Source organism: Gossypium hirsutum, chromosome A07, assembly GCF_007990345.1.
Source record: "Gossypium hirsutum isolate 1008001.06 chromosome A07, Gossypium_hirsutum_v2.1, whole genome shotgun sequence".
In the NCBI taxonomy this organism is placed as follows: domain Eukaryota; kingdom Viridiplantae; phylum Streptophyta; class Magnoliopsida; order Malvales; family Malvaceae; genus Gossypium; species Gossypium hirsutum.
The window spans coordinates 8,864,477-8,885,613 of NC_053430.1; the positions used below are offsets into that span (position 1 = coordinate 8,864,477).

General features: G+C 33.5%; 3 protein-coding genes and 1 long non-coding RNA gene across 12 annotated transcripts; 2 read left to right on the plus strand and 2 right to left on the minus strand.

Moving 5' to 3' along the window:
* Window positions 1-641: 641 nt before the first annotated feature.
* On the minus strand, window positions 642-5,299 carry LOC107926596 (pentatricopeptide repeat-containing protein At4g17616). Of its 3 annotated transcripts, none has more exons than XM_016857492.2 (3): window positions 4,521-5,299; window positions 1,576-3,784; window positions 642-1,472 (listed from the first exon to the last, which is right to left on the minus strand). In XM_016857492.2, the coding sequence occupies exon 2, from the start codon at window positions 3,754-3,756 to the stop codon at window positions 1,630-1,632; it is 2,127 nt and encodes a 708-aa protein (XP_016712981.1). In that variant the 5' UTR covers window positions 3,757-3,784; window positions 4,521-5,299; the 3' UTR covers window positions 642-1,472; window positions 1,576-1,629. The 3 variants fall into 3 exon arrangements, with proteins under 3 accessions (XP_016712981.1, XP_016712980.1, XP_040973426.1); XM_016857491.2 differs by having other exon boundaries at window positions 4,516-5,297; XM_041117492.1 differs by having other exon boundaries at window positions 1,576-3,679; window positions 4,516-5,293.
* Window positions 5,300-6,176: 877 nt separating this feature from the next.
* Window positions 6,177-10,271, minus strand: LOC107926713 (uncharacterized). 6 transcript variants are annotated; one of them, XM_016857616.2, is made up of 6 exons: window positions 10,094-10,207; window positions 9,963-10,006; window positions 9,407-9,517; window positions 8,963-9,093; window positions 7,483-7,938; window positions 6,177-6,970 (listed from the first exon to the last, which is right to left on the minus strand). In XM_016857616.2, exons 3-6 carry the CDS (start codon window positions 9,431-9,433, stop codon window positions 6,556-6,558), a joined length of 1,029 nt encoding a protein of 342 aa, XP_016713105.1. In that variant the 5' UTR covers window positions 9,434-9,517; window positions 9,963-10,006; window positions 10,094-10,207; the 3' UTR covers window positions 6,177-6,555. The 6 variants fall into 6 exon arrangements, with proteins under 6 accessions (XP_016713105.1, XP_016713104.1, XP_016713106.1 ...); XM_016857615.2 differs by having other exon boundaries at window positions 9,963-10,271; XM_016857617.2 differs by having other exon boundaries at window positions 6,177-6,865; window positions 9,963-10,214.
* A 1,494-nt stretch (window positions 10,272-11,765) lies between these two features.
* On the plus strand, window positions 11,766-14,584 carry LOC107926617 (uncharacterized). The gene is made up of 5 exons (XR_001692223.2): window positions 11,766-12,077; window positions 12,172-12,234; window positions 12,884-13,006; window positions 13,918-14,058; window positions 14,136-14,584. It is a non-coding gene; the product is annotated as an uncharacterized lncRNA (long non-coding RNA).
* Window positions 14,585-17,268: 2,684 nt separating this feature from the next.
* On the plus strand, window positions 17,269-20,779 carry LOC107926618 (probable methyltransferase PMT2). 2 transcript variants are annotated; one of them, XM_016857513.2, is made up of 7 exons: window positions 17,269-17,541; window positions 17,981-18,646; window positions 18,825-19,035; window positions 19,177-19,465; window positions 19,583-19,960; window positions 20,064-20,141; window positions 20,352-20,779. In XM_016857513.2, the coding sequence occupies exons 2-7, from the start codon at window positions 18,002-18,004 to the stop codon at window positions 20,602-20,604; spliced, it is 1,854 nt and encodes a 617-aa protein (XP_016713002.1). In that variant the 5' UTR covers window positions 17,269-17,541; window positions 17,981-18,001; the 3' UTR covers window positions 20,605-20,779. The 2 variants fall into 2 exon arrangements, with proteins under 2 accessions (XP_016713002.1, XP_016713003.1); XM_016857514.2 differs by having other exon boundaries at window positions 17,988-18,646.
* The last annotated feature ends 358 nt before the right edge of the window (window positions 20,780-21,137 follow it).

The window sequence follows — 21,137 nt, forward strand, 5'->3', positions numbered from 1 at the left end:
TAGTAAATATTAAATTTACAATTATATAATATTTTTTAAAAAATTCAAAAGAAATATGAATAGACCTAAAATGAAATAGGATTAGCCATTTACAAATATAAATGAGATTGGATAAAATTTTAGACTCATATTTCAAACTAGGTCAACTTAAAAGTTTAAAGTGTGTTAATATCATACTTAACCTCGATCCATAACATCTCTATCTGTAACACTCCAAAATTTTCAGTGTTGAATTTCGTAAATTTTCGATGAAATATCGTGAGGTTGACCAAGATTAATTATCGAAAAGCAAATTTAATTTAGTAGAGAAATTTTAATTCTTGAAGTTAGAAATTGTTTTTGAATTTTTAGCAACTATTAAATGGATAAAGAATGAAAAATTGTGAAATTTTGAGGTTGAGGACTAATTTGAAAAAAAGAGATAGGAGGGGAATGTTAGAATATACAAGTAATGGAAGTTATTTTTACAGAAAGAAGTAACCCACTAACGTTCCAATTAATTCCAAAAGAGCAATCATCTTCTCTTCATTTCAAACCCAAAACCAACGAAGACATGTATTTTTTGGCCACCTAGTTTTCTGCATTAAAAAATTGATACTTTAGGTATCAAATTAAGACAAGAAAAAGTTCAAATGCTAAAGTGAAAAAATGGGACCAAATCATGAATTAAACCTTAAATCAATACAAAGGATGGGCATTAAATCTAAAAACACCTTATTTATTTATTTTTTGGTGAAAAGAGAAAATCCTAAATTTACTCGACTAAAACTAACATTCACCTACCCTACCAATTTCCTAGAAGATATTCTGAATTGCTATTCCTAGACGAATCCCAACTATTAATTGCATTGTACTGTTTTGCCTAACTTATTGATACTTTAATGGCTTCCACAGAACTCCAAGTGAGCCCTTGGAATGCAAAAAAATTCCTATTTTTCCATATACCCCAAGCTAGTATGCCAAAAAGCGTTGACCAAGGGACTCCATGCCTCGGCAGCCGCCCATGATTTCCTAGATTTGTTTTGACCCATTCTAATAAGTTGTTAGAGAAAAACTGAGACCAGCTTGCTTCTGACACAATCAATTTCCACATATCTTTAGCTACCGGACACTCTATAAGAACATGTAAGTTGTCTTCTGCTTCATATTGGCACATTGGACAGGCTCCGTCCTGGTTAATGCCTCGTCTAACCCATTCAAGGTTAGTAAGCAATCGTTGTTTATAAACTAGCCATAAGAAAAACCGGACTCGCCGTGGGCCTTGGAATTTCTAGACATCCTTCCATTTTCCATCCGATACGCACTTTTGACCGAGAAGCCCCCGTTGGATGTATATATCCAAAAGAATTTGTCTGGGTCTGCTTGGGGGTGCGGGGGAGGAATGCTTGCAATCTTTCTGACTATTTCTTCTGGCAGCCAATCTCTGAATGCCTCCAAATTCCAGGCTCCCTCTTCTGTTACCATGTCCTTGACTAAACAGTCCAAATCCAAAAAACACCTTAGTTAATTACAGAGAAAACAAACAACGTGATTTAGGATAAAGAATAATGAATGTTAAAAACCCTTTGTCCTTACCAGGAGAGAAAGCACATTCAACTTCAACTTCCGTCCCAAAATGCTTGAAAACATTCAGTTAATGCCAGCCCATTTCTTAAAAGCCTTAACATACTCAAACCTTTTACCTTGAGCCTCAGTTCTAGCTTTTGATGCTTTTAAGCTCCTATAAAGATTCTTATGGATTTTCAGATATTCACTCTTATGCATCCATTTGTCAACATACATGTTACACTTGTTCATATAATCAATGACCTCCATCACTCTTTCAAAGTATCCACCTCGAAGAAAATTGAGTAGTAAAAACTCGTACAAATCACTACTCAGGGTTAAGCTTCCAGTCTCCATGATTCTCTTCATGTCACCCCATAGAATGGTAACATCACGATACATTTCTAGTGAAGAATACCCACATACCAGATACATAAACGTATGTTCAGTGGGTTGGATTTTCATCTCTTGCATTCTTCGGTATATATTCAGTGCATCCCCCATCATTTTAGCCTTGGAAAAGAAGTAAATAGAAGAGTTCAATTCATAGATTATATGAGATACAGCCTTCTCCGCATCACTTACTTCTTCAACAAGACATTTGGACAGACTTGGTTGATAAATGGAAGATGCTTCCTTTATGGAAAGAGAACTTCTGCCTACATTTGATGGCACATTTTTGGATAAGACAATATTGTTAGCTAAATTTATGACCAAACCAGCCTTCCTTACTTGTTTTAGCAGTACATTTGCCTCCCTAGACATATTTCTTTTATAATAAGCAGACAGGAGTGCCATATATGCACTAGAATCCAAGGAATCCCCAGAAAATTCCATGTCATCCAAAATGTCATGAGCAATTTCCACCCAGCCTAATGAAATGCATGCATCTATAATATCACATATCACACTTGATTCGCCTGATGAATATAGCTCCTTTTTTAAGCCAAGTAAAAATTTTGACAGCTCATCCATCTTCCCATGCCTTTTATAACCATTAATGAGCTTGGACAGAGCCCTATTAGACGGAAGAAGTTTCTTACCCCTAAACAAAACAAGATCTGATTTACCTTCTTCTTTGAGGGCAGAATCCTTATGTATCAGCTCAGGCATGATTTGTATCTTCAGTCCATTCCTGAGATTCTGAGATCCAATTGGAACAAAATGAGGCTTCTGGAAATCCCTCCCAGGATCATCCACAGGATGGGATCCCCGTGATCTATTCATGTCCAACAGAAGCTCAGCAGCAGCATCAATGTCATCAAACTTAAAATGCAAGCTTAACAAACATTCATAGAATTGTCGATAATGAGAAACAAAAGCCACTGGTAAAGGTGCAACATGATCTTTAAATTTCTTCAACTCATCCCTCTGTCCATTAATTTCATGGATTTGAGCAATGATAATGATTGAGTGTGCATCAGCAACAACTCCAGTTTGCGACATCAATTCTATAATTTGTTGACCTTTGAGAGATGAGCCAAATCTAACACAAGCATCAAGCACAAGATTAAAGATCACTGTATCAGGTTTCAGCAAGTTTGCACAAGGGCTTTTCCCTGAACAAAATCGTACATAATTATCACAAATCTGGATCAACAGATTGGATGCTATACATGCCCCAACCTCTGTCTTGACCATATGCAGAAATGACAACTGCAGTACATTCATTGGGGGTAACATCCCCTTTTCCAGCATCAATCTAAGAATCGTTGATGATGGAATGGGCATCTGAGCTCTTGATAAAGAAAGAGCTAGCTTAACCAAGATGTCAGGCCGAAGATGATACGATTTCTCTTTCAGGACCAACATAACCAAATCATAAGCTTTTTGTAGTGAACAAGGGCTGGATGAGTAGGATAGTTGAGTAATGAACCTGCTAACGAGCAAATGGTTAGGGAAACCATACAACCTTATAAAATCATTGAAAGTTTCCCATGCTTCATCCAGTTTGAGATCCTTCAAAGCATTTTCAAGCTTTGTCAACAACACTGTATGAGAAGAACCTTCCCAACTTAACCTTTCCAGACTTGTAGCAGGAGAAAAGGATAGATGTCTGCATATCACACCAGATTCTTGATTACCACCAAAAAATTTGCTAAGGAAAAACCTTGTGTCGTGATCTGAACTCAACCTGACAAGGAATCGCGAAGAGTTGTAACTAAGGAAGCAAGGATTCACAAATACTTTCCTTGTCAATTTTATTGCCATTTTCAGATAAATGGTAATGACAAACAACCTGCACCAAACCCAGATTCATTTTCATTTATTAACACATAAGAAGCATTACAAAGGCCCAAAGTACCATTAACAAAATGAAAAGTATGTCTGGATATATATATATGGGGAGAGATCCACTTACATCGGTTTCGTTTTAACGCTCTAATCATTGAATTTATTGATATAATTGTAATTTTTGTATAAAAAGATCCAAAAGAGTGTAAAACTATACACCGGTGTAAGTGGTTATCCCATATTATATATATATATATAGAGAGAGAGAGAGAGAGAGAGAGAGAGTAGAGAGCATAACAAAGAGCAAGGCCAGGAAGTTTTCACAACAAAGTTCCAGGTAATCCTCCATTGACGTGATTTTATATGAATTCAAACCATTAAAAAGAGAAAAGGAAATGCAAGGAGATGACATCAAAAGGTAGTCTGAGGGTTTCAATTAATCCTCAGCGTGTTTGCAATGTGAAAAACGGAAGTAGTTAGAATGCTCCAGTATTTGAAAGAAAACAAACAATTATTCTCAAGTTTCAAATTGCGGTGGCTTAGCGGCGCCGCAGCCTCTATTTCACATGAATAACAGCGGATCACGTCAGCAAATAGCAATATAACGGAAAAAAGCGGTGATATCAGTCTAACAAGCAGGAAACTGAAAAGCAAATATAGCAAAGTGATGCAGAGGCAGAGACCAGATAATGACTCAAGTAAATCTTCAATAAAAGCTTAGGTTTCAAAAATTACCTTACTTAATTTCCTGCTCTGTCGGAAAACTTGAAGGTAAGAGAGGGTTTGGGTCCGGGACTGAAGGAGGAGAAGAGGAAGAGGGATAAAATAGGACGAAGAGAAAGACGAGGCTGAGACAAAGTGGTGGCGCTAGAGGCTTGTTTGGAGGCGGGGACGGGTGAAGAGAGAGATGAGAGCGGTGGTCAGGAATTTATAAAGGAAATTTTAGAAATAAATCAATTAATTGTGATCATATTATTAGTTCCATAGAGAAAAAACATCAACACTCAAGCTTATTTTGATCATCCAACAAGTCTAGCATTCCTCTTTCCACAATCAGAAGAAATTAACTAAAGGAAACAGAAAGGAAAATAATTTCGTCTCTGACTAATCTACGAGTAGTTGTACTCAATTAATTAAAAAAATTATAATTTAATTATTGACCTAATCTAAAATTTTTATTGATTTAATCCTGTTTACTGAGGCATATGTGGATCAGATGGTCACTATGAGATCTGTTCTAAGCACTTTTGGTATGTACTCTGGGTACAAGGTAAGCTGTCAAAAGACTTGAGTTTTCTTTTCTAAGAATGTGTCTCTATGGACTACGTGAGTAATCTTGGGATGTACCTAGATGTTCCCTTACTCCACAAACGTGTAACGAAGGCAACCTTTCAGTATTTTATCTCGAACATGAGACAAAAGCTTGCTGGTTGGAAAGGAAAAACTCTCTCGCTTGCTGGGAGGATTACTTTGGCTAAAGCAGTCCTTGCAGCTATTCCCATTTATGCAGTGCAGTTCGCTGTCATCCCCGAAAGTGTTTCGCTGGAAATGGAGAAAATTATTCGTAATTTCATTTAGGGTCATAAACGGAAAATTAACCTTGTCAAATGGGACGATATCTGCCAACCTGTAAAAACCGGTTGCCTTGGATTCAAAAGTTTATGCCTACAGAATGCGGCGTTCATTGGTTTCAATTTGATTCTCAAATTGGATCAACTATGGGTGCAAATATTCCGGTCCAAATACAAATAGGTCGGCACTCTCCCTGATGATCTCTATGTTGATAACTGTTCGCGACTATGGAAAGGAATTAGTACGGCCAAGAAAGAGGTGAAACAGGGTGTCATATGGGAAGTTGATAATGAGCAGCTTATAGACTTTTGGAGAGACTAATTAAATGAACAAATAAAATTATTTAATATCTAATAAACTTTTACATAATATAAAATTCTAAAACTTAGCTTAAAGAATAGAAATTGATGTCTAAAGTGACTTCCAACTTAAAAATTCCGTCTTGAATTTCTAAAAAATATTCCGTTTAAGTAATTTTTGTTAAAATAATCATAACTTAAGCTGTTGAATTTGGATAGAGGTGTTTCAAAATACGTTCCGAAACAAAAAGAGATTTTCAATCTTAGTAAATTTACCCTAAAATTCTTGGATCCCATTGGAAATGCATTGCAATGTGACATGTTCCAGACTTAATCGCACGTAGGAAGTTGAGAAGAAAATTTTATGCCTTGGACAAATTTAGAGAGGGGTTCTGTAAAAAAATTGTCCTCTTAGTTTAGGTTTGAGAAAAATTGAATTTAGCTAATGGGTCAGATATACTTGTTCTATAGTGTTTTGGTTGTAATTTTTCTAATTTGCGAGAACAACAGTGGAATCCATACCTCTGAAATTGACCTTTTGGGTGTTTGCCTCTATTTTCAAAATGATTGGCAAAAACTAGGAACTTGCAAGTTAAAATGACTGTATACAACTCCGAACTCGGAAGAAAAACGGATAAGAAGCTGTTACAAGGAATGAATCATCCCGCGCAAAAGCAAACCATCTGCTACTACATAACATCACCATGTATATCAAAATACAAGCAAAAATAAGAACAGCCTTGAGTTGAGCTTTAACAAAACCAGTTCTCTACATCATCATCATCATCATCATCATCATCATAATTGCTAGCTCTGTTCCAAAATTTCAAACATTTTCGAGGTTGAATTTGAATGCCACTCTTTTCATCTCACCTAAGACTTATCTCGTATCAGAATCCAAACCCTAAATGATGTTAGCCCTCTTCAGAAATCTGATGGTTCTGCAATAATATGGCCATACCGATTCCACAATGTCCACATACTCCTCCATCATCCACTCTTGGAAATCTTTCATCTTTCTTCTAGATAGCTCATTGTAGTCCAAGTTCTTTATGTCTACCACTGGTTGCCACACACGAGCTCTTACTTCTTCCTTCAGCTTTCCATGTGCAATATAATTATAAGCCATGACGTAATAAGTCGGTAAGTTCCCAACAATTTGAAGTGTCTGCTTCAAGCACAAAACATAGAGTGCACACAACCCTCTGAGAATCCTGATGTAAAGAGCCACAATTAGAGGCCCAAAAACCCATAGAGGAGTTAACTCCTTTGAAACTTCAGCCCCATAAATCAAACTAACAGCCATGTACAATGGAATACTGCAGACACAGAAATGCATTTCTTAGCAATGTACATACATGTATAATTGCATTTTTTTTCATCTAAAGATCATCAAATAAATTATCCACGGCATTGGTTATCAAAATAACATTACAATTTAATGAGACGGGATGGCATTCAAAGCAAGACTGACAGAAAGTACTAATATAGAGAATGATTCGTAGCTACAATTGGACACATACAACATATGATATCAGTAAACATTGAATTGATCATCCAGAGGATAGATAGGCAAGCAATAGTATCAGTTGACAATGACAGAATCCAAACAAGGTAAACAGCTACCTCAGCAACAGTTGAGCAGAGCAATACCAAAAGCCCTTAACACAGTCAAAAAATAATTTGTTCTCACTTTTTTCTTGACAAAAGGCATTGTGCATCTATATCATATCACAAATATTTAAAAACAAAGCCTTAATAAATCATAGTATAGCAAGGAATATCTCCAAGGACACAGAGAGATAATGCCTTTCATGGAAGAAATACTTACAATAATAATATGGGTATTTTAATGGTTACATCCATATCCCAGAAATGGTTCCAAACCATCTTTAGGATCTCACTTTTTCCATTGCTTTGGGTGCCAATTTGAGTTTCTGATGTATCCCTTGGGCGAGGTCCAACCCCCATAACTTCATCCATCACTTGATGTGGGGATTGTGAGAGCAATATCATTATCCATTTCTTGAATAATTTCTGAATAGCAGGGAACCCCAAATGGTTCTCACTTGTTTCTGAGGCATAGGCAAGTGGAACATTATGAACATTTGAAGATTCTATCATGGTCTCTTCCCCGTCTTTTGGCACATAAGAAACTTTAATAGTATTCTTGGAAAGAAATGCATTATTTGTTCTGCCTCTCAATTCATTATTCTGACCACTGCCTTTGAAGGTTGAAATTCCAATATTTTTTACTTTTAAACCATAGGTATGAGAAGCCGCTATACTGCAATAATAAGACATCTAAATTATATGTTTACAATGCATAAGATGAAAAAGGAAGTACTTGAAGAAAATGAAAGGAAAACTAGTTCACATCCTTTTCAAAATGCAAAGCTGTTTCCCTTTACCAGTGTTCATTGCGATAGTCGCATAAAATTTTTAGAAGAGAATAAATTTATTTTGTTTCACAACCAAAAGTTATTTATTTGGAAAGAGTAAAATAGCACTGACAAGCAATTCCATAAAAGATCAAAGACAATGTTTGGGCCCGCTCTATTGGCACACCATGCGACGCAAAACCATCTTTCCCATCCTCACAAGTAAAGAAAACAAAAAGAATGCTGAGGCAAGAAATGTTATCAGAGGAAAAGACATCAATGACAAGAAAACATGATTGGCAGAGACCTGCATTTTTAGAGAATAAGTATCATTGAACCAATTGGTTGCTGTTTGCCAATCTTAGCAGAGCAATAACAATTCTTCACATTCACAAACTCACATCACATCAACCTAAAATTATCTTGATGAAGTTTTGTGCACCACAAGTTCTACGCTGTGTATTCAACATCACTGATGTTTAATATAACCAACAAGATCAAAGCAATTTACAAATAGCAAAAGGAATGGGACTTCTCCCTATGCAATAAATAAGGTTAGGAAAACTGAAAGGCTTCTTTTCTTATGTAAGCTCAGAAATGAACAAACCAGCCTACTTTTTTATACACACTCGTTGAAAATCATTGATTCTCCACCTCCCTTCATTCAATTTGTAAATTTGCTTCTAAATCTAGATTATGATAAAACTAAAAAAAAGAATTGACAAATCGGGGGAAAGGAAACAAATATTTTAAGAGTAAGCGTTATTGGTTTTCTTTCCCAAAATGAATTCAGTATGCTAATTTAAAAGCATAGTCTTTTCAGGATCAGCACTTCTAAATATAGCCTCAAAGTTATCGAGCTAAGTATCATACAAAGTGACAAGCTGCCAACATTGAACATTGCATAATCATAGGGTAGAAGTTGGTTACCTTGAACAAGCAGAGTGCCTTGATATGCCCCTCTCTCTTCTCCCAAGCATATGAACTGTAACTACATGTCGCTTTAATGTCAAACCTTTCCCCCTTGTTAAAGGCCTTGATGGAAATGCTATCTGTGAATCCTGAAATCCAATAAAATGAACAACACACTTACAAGTTTTCAGATGAATACTAAAAGAAAACTGAGATCTCTATGTTAATAGATGAAAACAAATAAGACTCTTCTCAAAAAGACAAATAATCTTCAAAGCAGTTCATAAGAGAGCCTCCAGAACAGGATTTTATCACTTCATGGATTCATCGGACCTATGCACTGTCAGGTGGTAACTTTTTAACTCAGCCATCAAGCTCTTGTTTCAAAAGAACTTTTATTCAATATCTTGATCCCATTAACTTGTAATCTACTAGTTTTAGTCCAAAGTTTTCTTAGAATACCTGCAATTGATGAGTCAACAACACCATTGTCAAAACCTCCACCTTAAGCACCTGAACAATTATTCACCAAGGCCTAAACAAAGAACATTAACACAATCAACCCATAATGCCCTGCAACATCAAAAGAGATCGGTAGCATCAGGTAAACTGGAAATTATACTAACAATGGTTTGAAACTGAGCAGAACCAAAAGCAAAGAAGGTACCCTAAGTGACCCCTACTAGAACGATACGGGTCACGGCCGGAAACAGTACAGGTAAAGAATTCCATTTTGTTCTTACATAGCGTGAAAATTTCGAATATAGAACAGTGAATTTTATACTAAAATAAAAGGAAAGAGTGCGAGGCAAAAAATAGATACTTAGTTGAGTTGCAGGGCATCAAAGAAAATTCTATTAGCTTCAACTTTGCATTCAAAAGAAGAAAATGAAGATAAGCAGGATTTGAAGCTATTAAAATTTAACCCATTTCCATGTAAATTAAGTAAATTCCTTATTATTTCAATTAAAACTCAAATAGAAAAAAAAAACAGAGGATAAGAAGATAAGAAACTAACCTAAGGCATTAATTGATATCTTCAGTTCGTCTCCGACAAACAGCCTGTAAATGTAGATAACTTTTTTCTTATTTATCTTTTTGTATCAAGTGATATAGTGCTACATAATAACTAAAAATAACTAATTTTACTCTTCAATTTTCTTGGCAATATACTGGATTGATCGAGAAAGAAGCTTTCTCCTTGACGAGCTAGGGTTTTTATAGGGAGAGGAGTCGGACTCTATCTTATCCATCGTACCTTCTAATTGGATCGCAGGAGTCGGTCCATATATTTATTCGGACAAGAATCCACTATTCGGAATTAGTTGAATCCATCCAATCAACAATTAAATTTATCGATTTTCAATAATATATACTTTTTAAAATTTTTATAAGATTTCAATAATTTATTTAGCTAAAATCGAATTGATTAATTAAATTAGTCAAATCGAAAATTATCTACAATTTGTAAGAGAAAAGATTGCATTCAATTGATTAAATTGATTTTATATAAAAAATAAATGTAAAATTTAAAAAATCTTTGAATCAATGAGTTAAATTTTAAAAAATCTTTGAATCAATGAGAATATTCTTTATTGTTGATTATATTATTGAATTCACACTAATTCTTTATTTTCTGATAATATTATAATTTTTATTTATTTGAACTATACAATTAAGTATTTTAATTAATTATTATTAAATATTATTTAAAATTAATTATAATTTAATTAGTGTTACAATTTTATATCAATTTAGATTAAGATTTACCCTTACAAATTAGTGATATAATTATATGTCCCTAAGATTTACCATAGTATTGTATTAGATATCAATGAAATATTATTAGATATTATAACCCGAACAACAAGGTTCAAATTCAAGCTACGCTTACAGCAATAATACCCTTGACCATCAGATCATCATTAATTATTATAATTATATATCAATTAAAATTAAGATTTACTTTTAAAAATAATAATCAATAATAGTTTTTACTCTTATTTGTATAATATAATTTTTATTGGTTTGAATTACAAAATTAAGTATATTAATAATTAATTGTTAGATATTATTTTAAACTAATTATCATTTAATTATATCACAATTATATATCAATCAAATTAAAATTTACCATTATATTATCATTCAACATTAAATCATTTTCAAACAATAATATTTAAAAATATATGCATTGTTCATACAAATACAGAAATATAAAACGAAATTTAAAGGTTGAAGACGGAACATTTCATTGGCAAGATCAAAATCATTTTAGGATGAATGATGCGTTTTGTTTTCTCAACTCTATTTTTATATCCATGTAAATATTATTTTACACCATAAACTTGATGTGCATTGTGATTTAGTTGAATCCAATTAGTATTATCTATTTTCCTAATGATTAACAGATTAGCATTGATAAATTAGAAGTATCCCAGAAAATAGTAATAAAGTAGTGATTAAAAAGTTGGAGTTTTTAAATTTATTTACATTTGTTTTAATTATTTTTAAGAAATTGAATTTTTTAATATTTTTTTAATTTATTTCATATTATTTTTATAATATAATTAGATGATCTAATCTCATCTCAATTAGATAAGTTGATTTTGAACAAGATTCATAAAGTTTAATTTATTTGATACAATTTGAATGTACTTTGTAACGACCCGATTTTCAATGGTGTCGAAAAGACAGCTTAGGGATCCTGTTTCTGTAAATCGAGGAAAAGATAAACATTAAGAAAAAAAACAAGAAAAAAGATAAGAAAAATCCTGATATAATTATAATAGCCCGAATGGTAATCCTGAAGAGTTGATTGATCTACAATCCAATCCCCACGAAGAACGAAATAGAAAACTGAAATAAAAACTACAATTGAAAGGAAATCTAAATTACAATTGAAAGTAAAATTAAGGGTCCATTTGTATGTTTTCATAGTTTTACGGTGTTGTGTTTGGAAGAGTGAAAATATTTTACATTTGGAAAATGTTTTACAAAACACAGGTAAAATGAGTATGAGTTTATAGAAAATGTCTTACCGATTTTATTTCTGTAAGACATTTTCCAACTCTCACCAGGTTACTTTCTCCTCCTTGCTTCCGTTCTTCATCCCTTCTCCTTCTTCATCCAGGTAACTTTTCTCCTTCTACTTCTTCATTTTTTCATCTTTTATAATCTCTCCCATTTTTCCTTAGCTGTGTCCGTCGCGTATATTCTCTTCTCAGGCAAATTACACGTTGCTGTTTCGTTTCGCTCAAATCTTCCTCTTCGTAGGGTCTTGGCTTAAGGTATGGCATCTTTTTTATCTTCTTTATCATTTTCGTTTCTTCTTGTTCTTGAAAAACTGCTTAAGGTATGCCATCATTTTGGTTCTGTATTTTTATACTGTTGAATAGCCATTTGTTTTTTGTGCTGAATTAGTGGTGATTTTTTTTGAAAATGAAGCAGCGTTGGTTTGGGTTTTATGCCTATCTTTGTTTCTCTATTTTTAAATTTTTTCTGGGTTTGGGATTAAAATATGAAAATGATAATCCAAATGATGAAAATGATAATTATTTTTTACTCAAGATGAGGGTAAAGTTAGATACATGAAGAGGCATATCATTTCAAAATGATGCATTATTTGGAAGTGGAAAAGGATATGCTTAAAAATGATCCTTAGAGCATAAATTTCTCATCATAGGTTGATTTAACAATGCCCAATTTGCACCACATATAATAAAATTTATTTATTTTTTCTGCTAATCTGTAGTCCAGTCCTGTTTTAGAAGCATTTGGTAATACTAAGACTGTAAGGTGAGTGTATTTTGTTTTAACAAGTTTTACACCTTGCATGTAGTAGATTCTATGTTATAATTGTTTTTTTTTTTACCTTTACATGCATGTTTTGAATGATGTAGTCGTTTTGGTAACTTTGTGGAGATTCAATTTGACCAGAGGGGAAGGATTTCAGGAGCTCCTATCAGGACTTACTTATTAGAAAGATCACGTGTTTGTCAAGTGTCTGATCTTGAGAGAAATTATCACTATTTCTACATGCTTTGTGCAGCACCACCAGAAGTAAGTAGTTTTTGATTGCTTTAATCAAGTTGCTTATAATTTATTTGATACAATGTGTTCTTATATAGTCTTTCCCCCATTAAGCATTTTTTATGTTTACTTTTAATGATTTCTAGATTATCTTAGTACCAAAATGTTTTGTCTAGAAAATGATTTGGGTTGGGAAGTTCCATTGTGAGAATGGTCTTTCCCATATTTTTAGCTTGTGATTTCAATATATCTGGATATGCTTAATGCTTAAAGGTTGTAATTTTGGTTGAACTATGATAATTTTTATTATCTCTCATTTTTATCTATCCCCCTTTTCTATTTGATTCTCCATCTCCCTCTTATCTTTGATTTATTTATTGGTGTCATTCTCTTAGCCAACAGAAGAACAACTTACAAGTTAAAGAGTTTCACTTTAACATTCTCTTTGCCAAATTTATTATTGTTGAATTGGGGTCTTTTATGATGTACATTGAAAGCCCTGAGATAGCATTATTATGTGATTGTATGATGGCTTCTATGTGATGTGACTATAGACATGAGTCATTTATGGCTCCTACCTAGTTCACCTTCTTTTAATTCCAATCATTAATTTGGGTTCTAAAGCTGCGTTGGTGTATACAATCTATTATCCTCCAAGCTTAGTGTCTAGTGATTTTGTATTAGATTTCCTAGCATGTCGTGGTCCCAAGAGACATTCACAGCTTGTAATAGTTGTGGTATAGAACATCAAATATGAGGCAGTTTCTTGTTTTTAGAAAACCAGTTTTTAGCCTTTTGTTTAACTTAGATGTTATATTACTAGCTTGATCTGAATAAGAAAGGCCTTCAATTTTCTAAATCATTCCACTTCCAATTTTATTAATATTCTATTTCATGCTTTGATTTCAATTTCTGTCTACCTTTATTCAATGTAATATTAGCTTATTGGAGAGGAAGAATCAACCAAAAAAATTTAGGTCAGCTTCCACAACTAAGCATTCCACAAGTATGAAAACTCGAAGGTGGTCAGTCATTAGGTTAGGCCTCTAGCAAATATGAAAACTGGAGAGCAGACATTCTATGTAAGTTTTAGTTTAGCAATATTTCAATTTCTGCTAATTTATAACTACTTACCTTGCTATAATTTTACAATTTTTAGTCTGGATTAAGATCAAATACAACACAGTCAGGTCGGACATCAACTGCAAGCTCTTCAGTGAAGTTGAAATCACCAAATAGGAAATGCCAAACTGGTGGAGATCCTATAAGCACACAAGAATCAGTTGCAAATTAAAAGCAAGCGAAGAGCTTTGGTATTTTGTTAGTTTGATATTGGATATTGGATTTGGTTGGTATTAGTACAGAGTTTGTGCTGGTATAGCTACTGTTTTGTTTTTGGTAAAGGCAATATTTTGGTGTTGGTTGATATTACTATAGGCACTTTGTTATTGTTGGGTTCTTTTTGCTTGTGTAAATGCTGGATGGGTTGATAAATGCCTACAATATTTCTACTCAATGAAGGACATACAAGGATTAATCCATACTGTTGATCATTGTACTTGTATAATTGACTTATTAGCTCGATGTGGAAATATATGACTTAACCCATACTACTGATTATTACTATTGTATAATTGACATATTAGCTTGATTCTATTGCTTTGGTTGCTTTCAATTTATGAAAGTTAATATTTTAGCTTAATAATTGAGTATTATTATTTATTTATAAATAAATCATTGCAATATATGAAAAAATAATTTAAAATATAAATTTATTAATATATATATATAATAAACTCAATTAAACAATGAAAAGATAATAAATTCTTAAATATATATTTGTTTAATTTAAAACAACTTTTATGAAATATTTTCAGGAAATCTGCCAAACAACAAAAAATATTTTACACAGATTCATCCAAACACCCGAAAAGTAAATCATTTTCTAGAAATTATTTTCCAGAAAATAATTTACTCGCAAACAAGCGGAGCCTAAACTAAGTAAAAAGTTGTCCCTGAAGTGTTTAGAACAATTCTATTTATAGGCCTAGGTTTGGTTGCTAATCTTTGACCTAAAACGAAAGACTATTTCCTGTTAAAGTTCATTGTGTGGACAAAAACACCCTTAGCCCATTAAGTAACCTTGTCATGTTGGTGTCGCGACACCCTTTGGCTTGTGTTGCGACATTGATGGCAAACAACTCCTTTAGTACTCTGTTCACTGTTTTGCAGCATCCAAGCCCATGTTGCAACATCGCTGACAGTCTACTATCTTTGTGCCTCAGAATAATGTCTTGCACACTCACCAATCCTATTAGTCTACCTTTAGGCCTACTTTGGCCCACAAGGTCATATAAATTACTAAAAAAATTGATTTTATTATTTAAGTACTATAAGTGAAAACTAAACGAAAACATAATGAAATTGCTTTCCAACGAGCTAGTTAAGTATAAAAAGTAGTTTTATCTACTACAACGAATTGTGGCAGATCAGGTGAGCTGAAATTGACAAATCGAGTTGACTTGATATGATTTGGATTGATTATTAAGATAGAAAACTAAATTGAAAATATTGTAAATTGATGTAAATGTAAAATTGACTTTGAATTGGGATGAATCATGCTATTATACTTATTAATTGATAATTTAGTTAATGAATTGAAAATGATAAGTTGTGAAATTTGAACTATATTATGAATTGGATAAATGGATACCTTATTAACTGTTCGGGTAGAGTCAGATATAGTTGGCATGCCATAGGATAGTTGGAGTACAAGTTACTTCGACTATGTGTTGATGAATGCTGGACACAACTTTTACTTCGGTTATACTGATAAGCGCTGGGCTTAATTTATTTACTTCAGATTTTTCGATGAGGCACTGGGTGCCAAAATTGGTATGTTGGTTGGATTCGTATATCTGTTCGAGTCCGAGTAAAGTTAATAGGGATTTAAAATGTAAAATTGATAAGGACATATGAAATGAATGGCTAATGTGAAAAATTATGTAAAATGAATTATAAGCTCGGAAGAATGGTATGAAATTGAGACAAATCGACTGATTTGATTCGGGATAAGTTGTGATAATGTATGATACTCCTATACTAGTTAATTGAACTTGAAGGAAATGATTCATATAGTGGAATATACGTTATAACATGTTGTTTGGCATTGGTATTGAATGACCTTTTTATTAAGTGTTTTTAATTTATTTAAGTTGTACTATAATGTTCGATTGTAGAAATACTACTGAGTTTATTACTCAGTATATCGTTGTTTTTCGTGTGCAGATTAGGTTTCAATCGAGATTCCGAACATCGATTTCAGCATCTAGATAGAATCCTGACTCAACAATGTTAGTGGATCCCTTTTGTTTTGTTAGTTGGCATGTACCTAATGGAATCACCTTAATATTTTGTTATGTTCAGGATTGTTAAATTTGAAATTAGTAAATGATTATAAACATGTATATGCTAAATTAGTAATTGAAGTTTGGTATTATTTGTTTAATTGATAGAATTAAGGTATGAGCATGCTATTGAATGTATATTAATGTGATAGAGATCCTAGTTAAAATGGTACAATGATGGATTGTTGATGCATAGTTAAATATGACATGTTTTGATATTGGTTAGAATCCATATAAAGCATATGAATTGGTATTCAAGATGTGAATTGGTATTCAAGATGTGAATTGGATTGGTATGTGAAATATGGTCCTTTTTCAATCTCGGGTTAACTTTAGAGCATAAGTAGGCTTGTATAAGTTCCGGGAAAGGTTGTGTAAATTTTTTTAGCTCTCTAACTTTACAAAAGAAATCATTTTAGTCCTTTATTTATTTTTCGCTATTTCTAGCCCTTCAACTTGTGTTTTTTGTCAAATCATCCCAAAATGGATGAAAAAGTTAACGCTTTTTAACTTTGTTGACATGTCATACACGTGAATCGTCACGTGGATGATATATTAGCATTTTAATTGATTTTTTAAAATTTTAAAAATTCAAAAAAATTTCAAAATTTATTTTTTAAAATTAAAAATTATAAAAAAATGACAAAATAATTAAATATTGTTATATTATTCATGTGGCACTCCACTTGTATTATTTTTTTGATGATTTAATAAAAAATACAAATTTATTTGCTAAAATAAACAAAAAAAATTAAATGGAAGGCTAGTAAAGTTGGAAGATGCCTTTAAAAAAATTTAAACTAAATTCCAAAAGTTTCTTCTTTATAACAAGATTTATATTGATTTCTTTTCTTTAATAAAGAAGGGGGAAAATGATTTCTTATTTTAAAACCGGAAAAAGTGGCAATGGAAATAGAAGAAGGAACAAGTTCATAGTTTCCTCCGAAAAACACAGAGCGACATTCTCAACAAACTAACTTACCCACAACAACTCAAAAACCTACAAACCAAACCCATTCCATATCCCATTTTTCCCTTTTTTTATTTTATATTTTTAAAGAAAACTACCTTTCTTCCCTTCTTTGGAATCCCCTACCCCCTGCAACAAAAACCTTTGCTCATGGTTTAGTTACGACTCCATCCTGACATTGGTGTTCTGTAAGAAACTTTGAATCTTTTTCTCTTACAATTTTTACTTCTAACATGTTATTTCAATCGTAAAGTGGGTTGTTTTTTTATTTTATCTTATTTTAATGCATTGTTGAACCAATCATAATCCATTCAAAAAGTTTCAACCTTTGCTTTTTGAATCTCTTTAAAGTTTTGTATTTTCTTCTATATTTGTCCACACCTGATCGTCATTGAAATATATATATATAGTATCTGTATGATCACCGTGGGCATTACTGGTTTTCGTGTTTGATCTGTTCTTGTTTGTTTCATTCTTAATTATATCTGTTGCAATATGAGTCTAATTGTATTTCAATTTGAAATGTGTCATAACCCTTTGGTTTAATTGTATTATTTTCATGTTTAGTTATAGTTTATGAGGCCTTACTGAAGGATTTCCTTTTCTTTTTTTTTCCCTTCATTCTAGTTAACAGATTCAAGGTGAATTATGGCAATTAAAGGGAACTCCGGGGAGCTGAAATCAAGGAGCTCGGCGTCGATTTTCATAGTGATTGGTTTATGTTGTTTCTTCTATATATTAGGTGCTTGGCAACAAAGCGGTTTCGGCAAAGGCGACAAGATCGCCTCGGCTATCACTAAACAAACAGATTGCAGCGTCATTTCAAACCTTAACTACGAGACTCATCATGGTGATGATGTTGTGACGGCTGATGGTTCAGACAAAGCAGCCAAAGAGTTCCCATCATGTCATGCAAAGTATGTCGATTACACGCCTTGTCAAGATCAAATGAGGGCGATGAGATTTCCTCGAGACAATATGATCTACCGGGAACGACATTGTCCTCCTGAAGATGAGAAGCTGCAGTGTCTTATCCCGGCTCCCAAAGGATATGCAACACCATTTCCATGGCCACAAAGTAGGGACTATGTGCCATTTGCGAACGCACCCTATAAGAGCTTGACAGTCGAGAAAGCTGTACAAAACTGGATTCAGTATGAGGGAAATGTGTTTAGGTTCCCAGGTGGAGGCACGCAATTTCCGCAAGGAGCCGATACGTATATTAATCAACTTGCATCCGCGATTCCGATAGACAATGGTATGGTGAGAACCGCATTAGATACAGGATGTGGGGTAAGTTTAAATTATAAATCAGGTTTCTAATTCTATTATGTTCTTCAACTAACATGCTTTTTGATGTAATTGAAACTTAGCATTGAAGAAACTATTGTAATGTTATTGGCTGAATGCTTTTCATGCATTCTTTATTAAATTCGTCGTAGCAGATTGATTTTTCTTGTACGGTGTTCAGGTTGCAAGTCTCGGTGCATATCTATTCAAAAAGAATGTTATAACAATGTCATTTGCACCTAGAGATTCTCATGAAGCACAAGTTCAATTTGCTCTTGAAAGAGGTGTGCCAGCTGTTATCGGAGTTCTCGGATCAATAAAGATGCCATTTGCCACGAGAGCCTTTGACATGGCTCATTGTTCTCGTTGCTTGATTCCATGGGGCGAAAATGGTGAGCATGAAAACTATAAAAGTTATCTTCTTTGAGGAGCCTTTCAAAGGGGGGCTCCATATGTGGGATAATTTAAGCATATGCCAACTCCTATATGATGGAATGTACATTATAACATTGTTATTGAACATCATTCGACAGATGGATTGTACATGATGGAAGTCGATCGAGTTCTTCGACCAGGTGGTTATTGGGTTCTTTCTGGTCCTCCTATCAACTGGAGGACTTATTTCGGAGCATGGAAGCGTCCTAAAGAGGATCTCGAAGAGGAACAAAGGAAAATCGAAGAGATTGCGAGACTCCTTTGTTGGGAAAAGCTGGATGAGCTGGGTGACATTGCTGTTTGGAAGAAAAGAACAAATTACGATTTATGTCGCCAGCAAGATATAAAACCGAATCTATGTGAACCAAGCTATCCGGGTGATGTCTGGTATAGTATTGCCTACAAACGGATTTTCATATGTATATTGGCTAAATAGAAATGGCAATTTCGAATAACGGAATTACGTTGTTTGTTTTTGAAGAATCTTTTGTATTGTATTCACAGGTACAAGAAAATGGAAGCATGCGTAACTCCTTATCCGAAGTCAACCAAGTCATATGAAGAATGGAAGCCCTTTCCGGATAGGCTTAATGCTATCCCTCCTAGAATATCGAGTGGATCTGTTCCCGGAGTATCTGTCGATATGTATCAAGAGGATATTCAGATATGGGAGAAGCATCTCAAATCATATAAGAGTATAAACAATCTCATCGACTCTGGGAGGTTTCGCAACATCATGGACATGAATGCCGGTCTAGGAAGTTTTGCTGCCGCTCTTGATTCTCCAAAGCTGTGGGTCATGAATGTTATGCCAACAATAGCCGAAAAAGACACATTGGGAGTTATTTCCGACCGTGGATTGATCGGCATATATCATGACTGGTAACTGTAACATTTCTGATTCCCGGTTCGTGTATATCCTTAAAGTGACTTTCTTAACTATTTTGTAACGGATCCCGTCCTTCCGGGTTCCTCTGTATGTCAGGTGTGAAGCTTTCTCTACGTATCCTCGGACATACGACCTCATTCACGCAGACGGTATCTTCAGTTTGTACAAGGATAAGTAAGTTTTCGCTCTATATTCGAAGTCACTATGTTCATGCTTTAGTATCAATTGCAGAACTCAACAGCTTGAACCTTAAATGACTTGCCTAGGAAGCAGCGTTTGCCCAGATTTTCAATTAATCGAATTCATCTTTGCACACACATGTACAACATGTTTGGTGATTACAAGAACCGTGGAAGCTTATAGGCTTGTGTTTTATCGTTGCAGATGTAGAGCCGAAGACATTCTTCTGGAGATGGATCGAATTTTACGGCCTGAAGGGTCCGTCATAATCCGTGATAACGTTAACGTGTTGATCAAGGTAAAGAAAATTGTGGGAGGAATGAGATGGGATGCTAGAATGGTGGATCACGAGGACGGTCCTCTAGTATCCGAAACGGTACTATTTGCCGTAAAAAAATATTGGGTTGTGGGAGATATTATCACAGCAAATAACAAAAAGAAGAAGGTTAAAAATTAATCTTATCTCGGAATGTAACTATTTCTAGTTAACACAAAGAAATATGCAATTCAGCAATGTTTATCATTGATTAGTTGAGGACACATTTTTTTTCAGAAAGCTTGGTATTATTGAATCAATTTATCATTTGATATCGTAAGATTATAAGAAAAATAGCCACGGAAATGTGAAAGTAGCTTTATTATGGTTGACTTTATTTTTTGTTTACTTTGTTTAGAATTGGGTGAATGTGACATGCATTGATATTTAAAATGGAAAAACAAAATCAAAACTAACTTCACACATGTCCTTGAAAAGGGTGGTGTTTTAAATATACTTTTCAAAAATAAGAAATTTAGTTTTTGTACGTGTATTTTTAAGATTTTAGTTTTTTTACTTTTCAAATTTTAAAATTTAGGTCTAATTGTTAACATTGATATTTATTTATATATTTGTTGTGATAAATATAATGACTAAATTTCCAACAACCTTATAAATATTAGCCCCATTATCTTTAAGACAAGGAAGATTCTTTTTGTCTTTTAACTCTATAT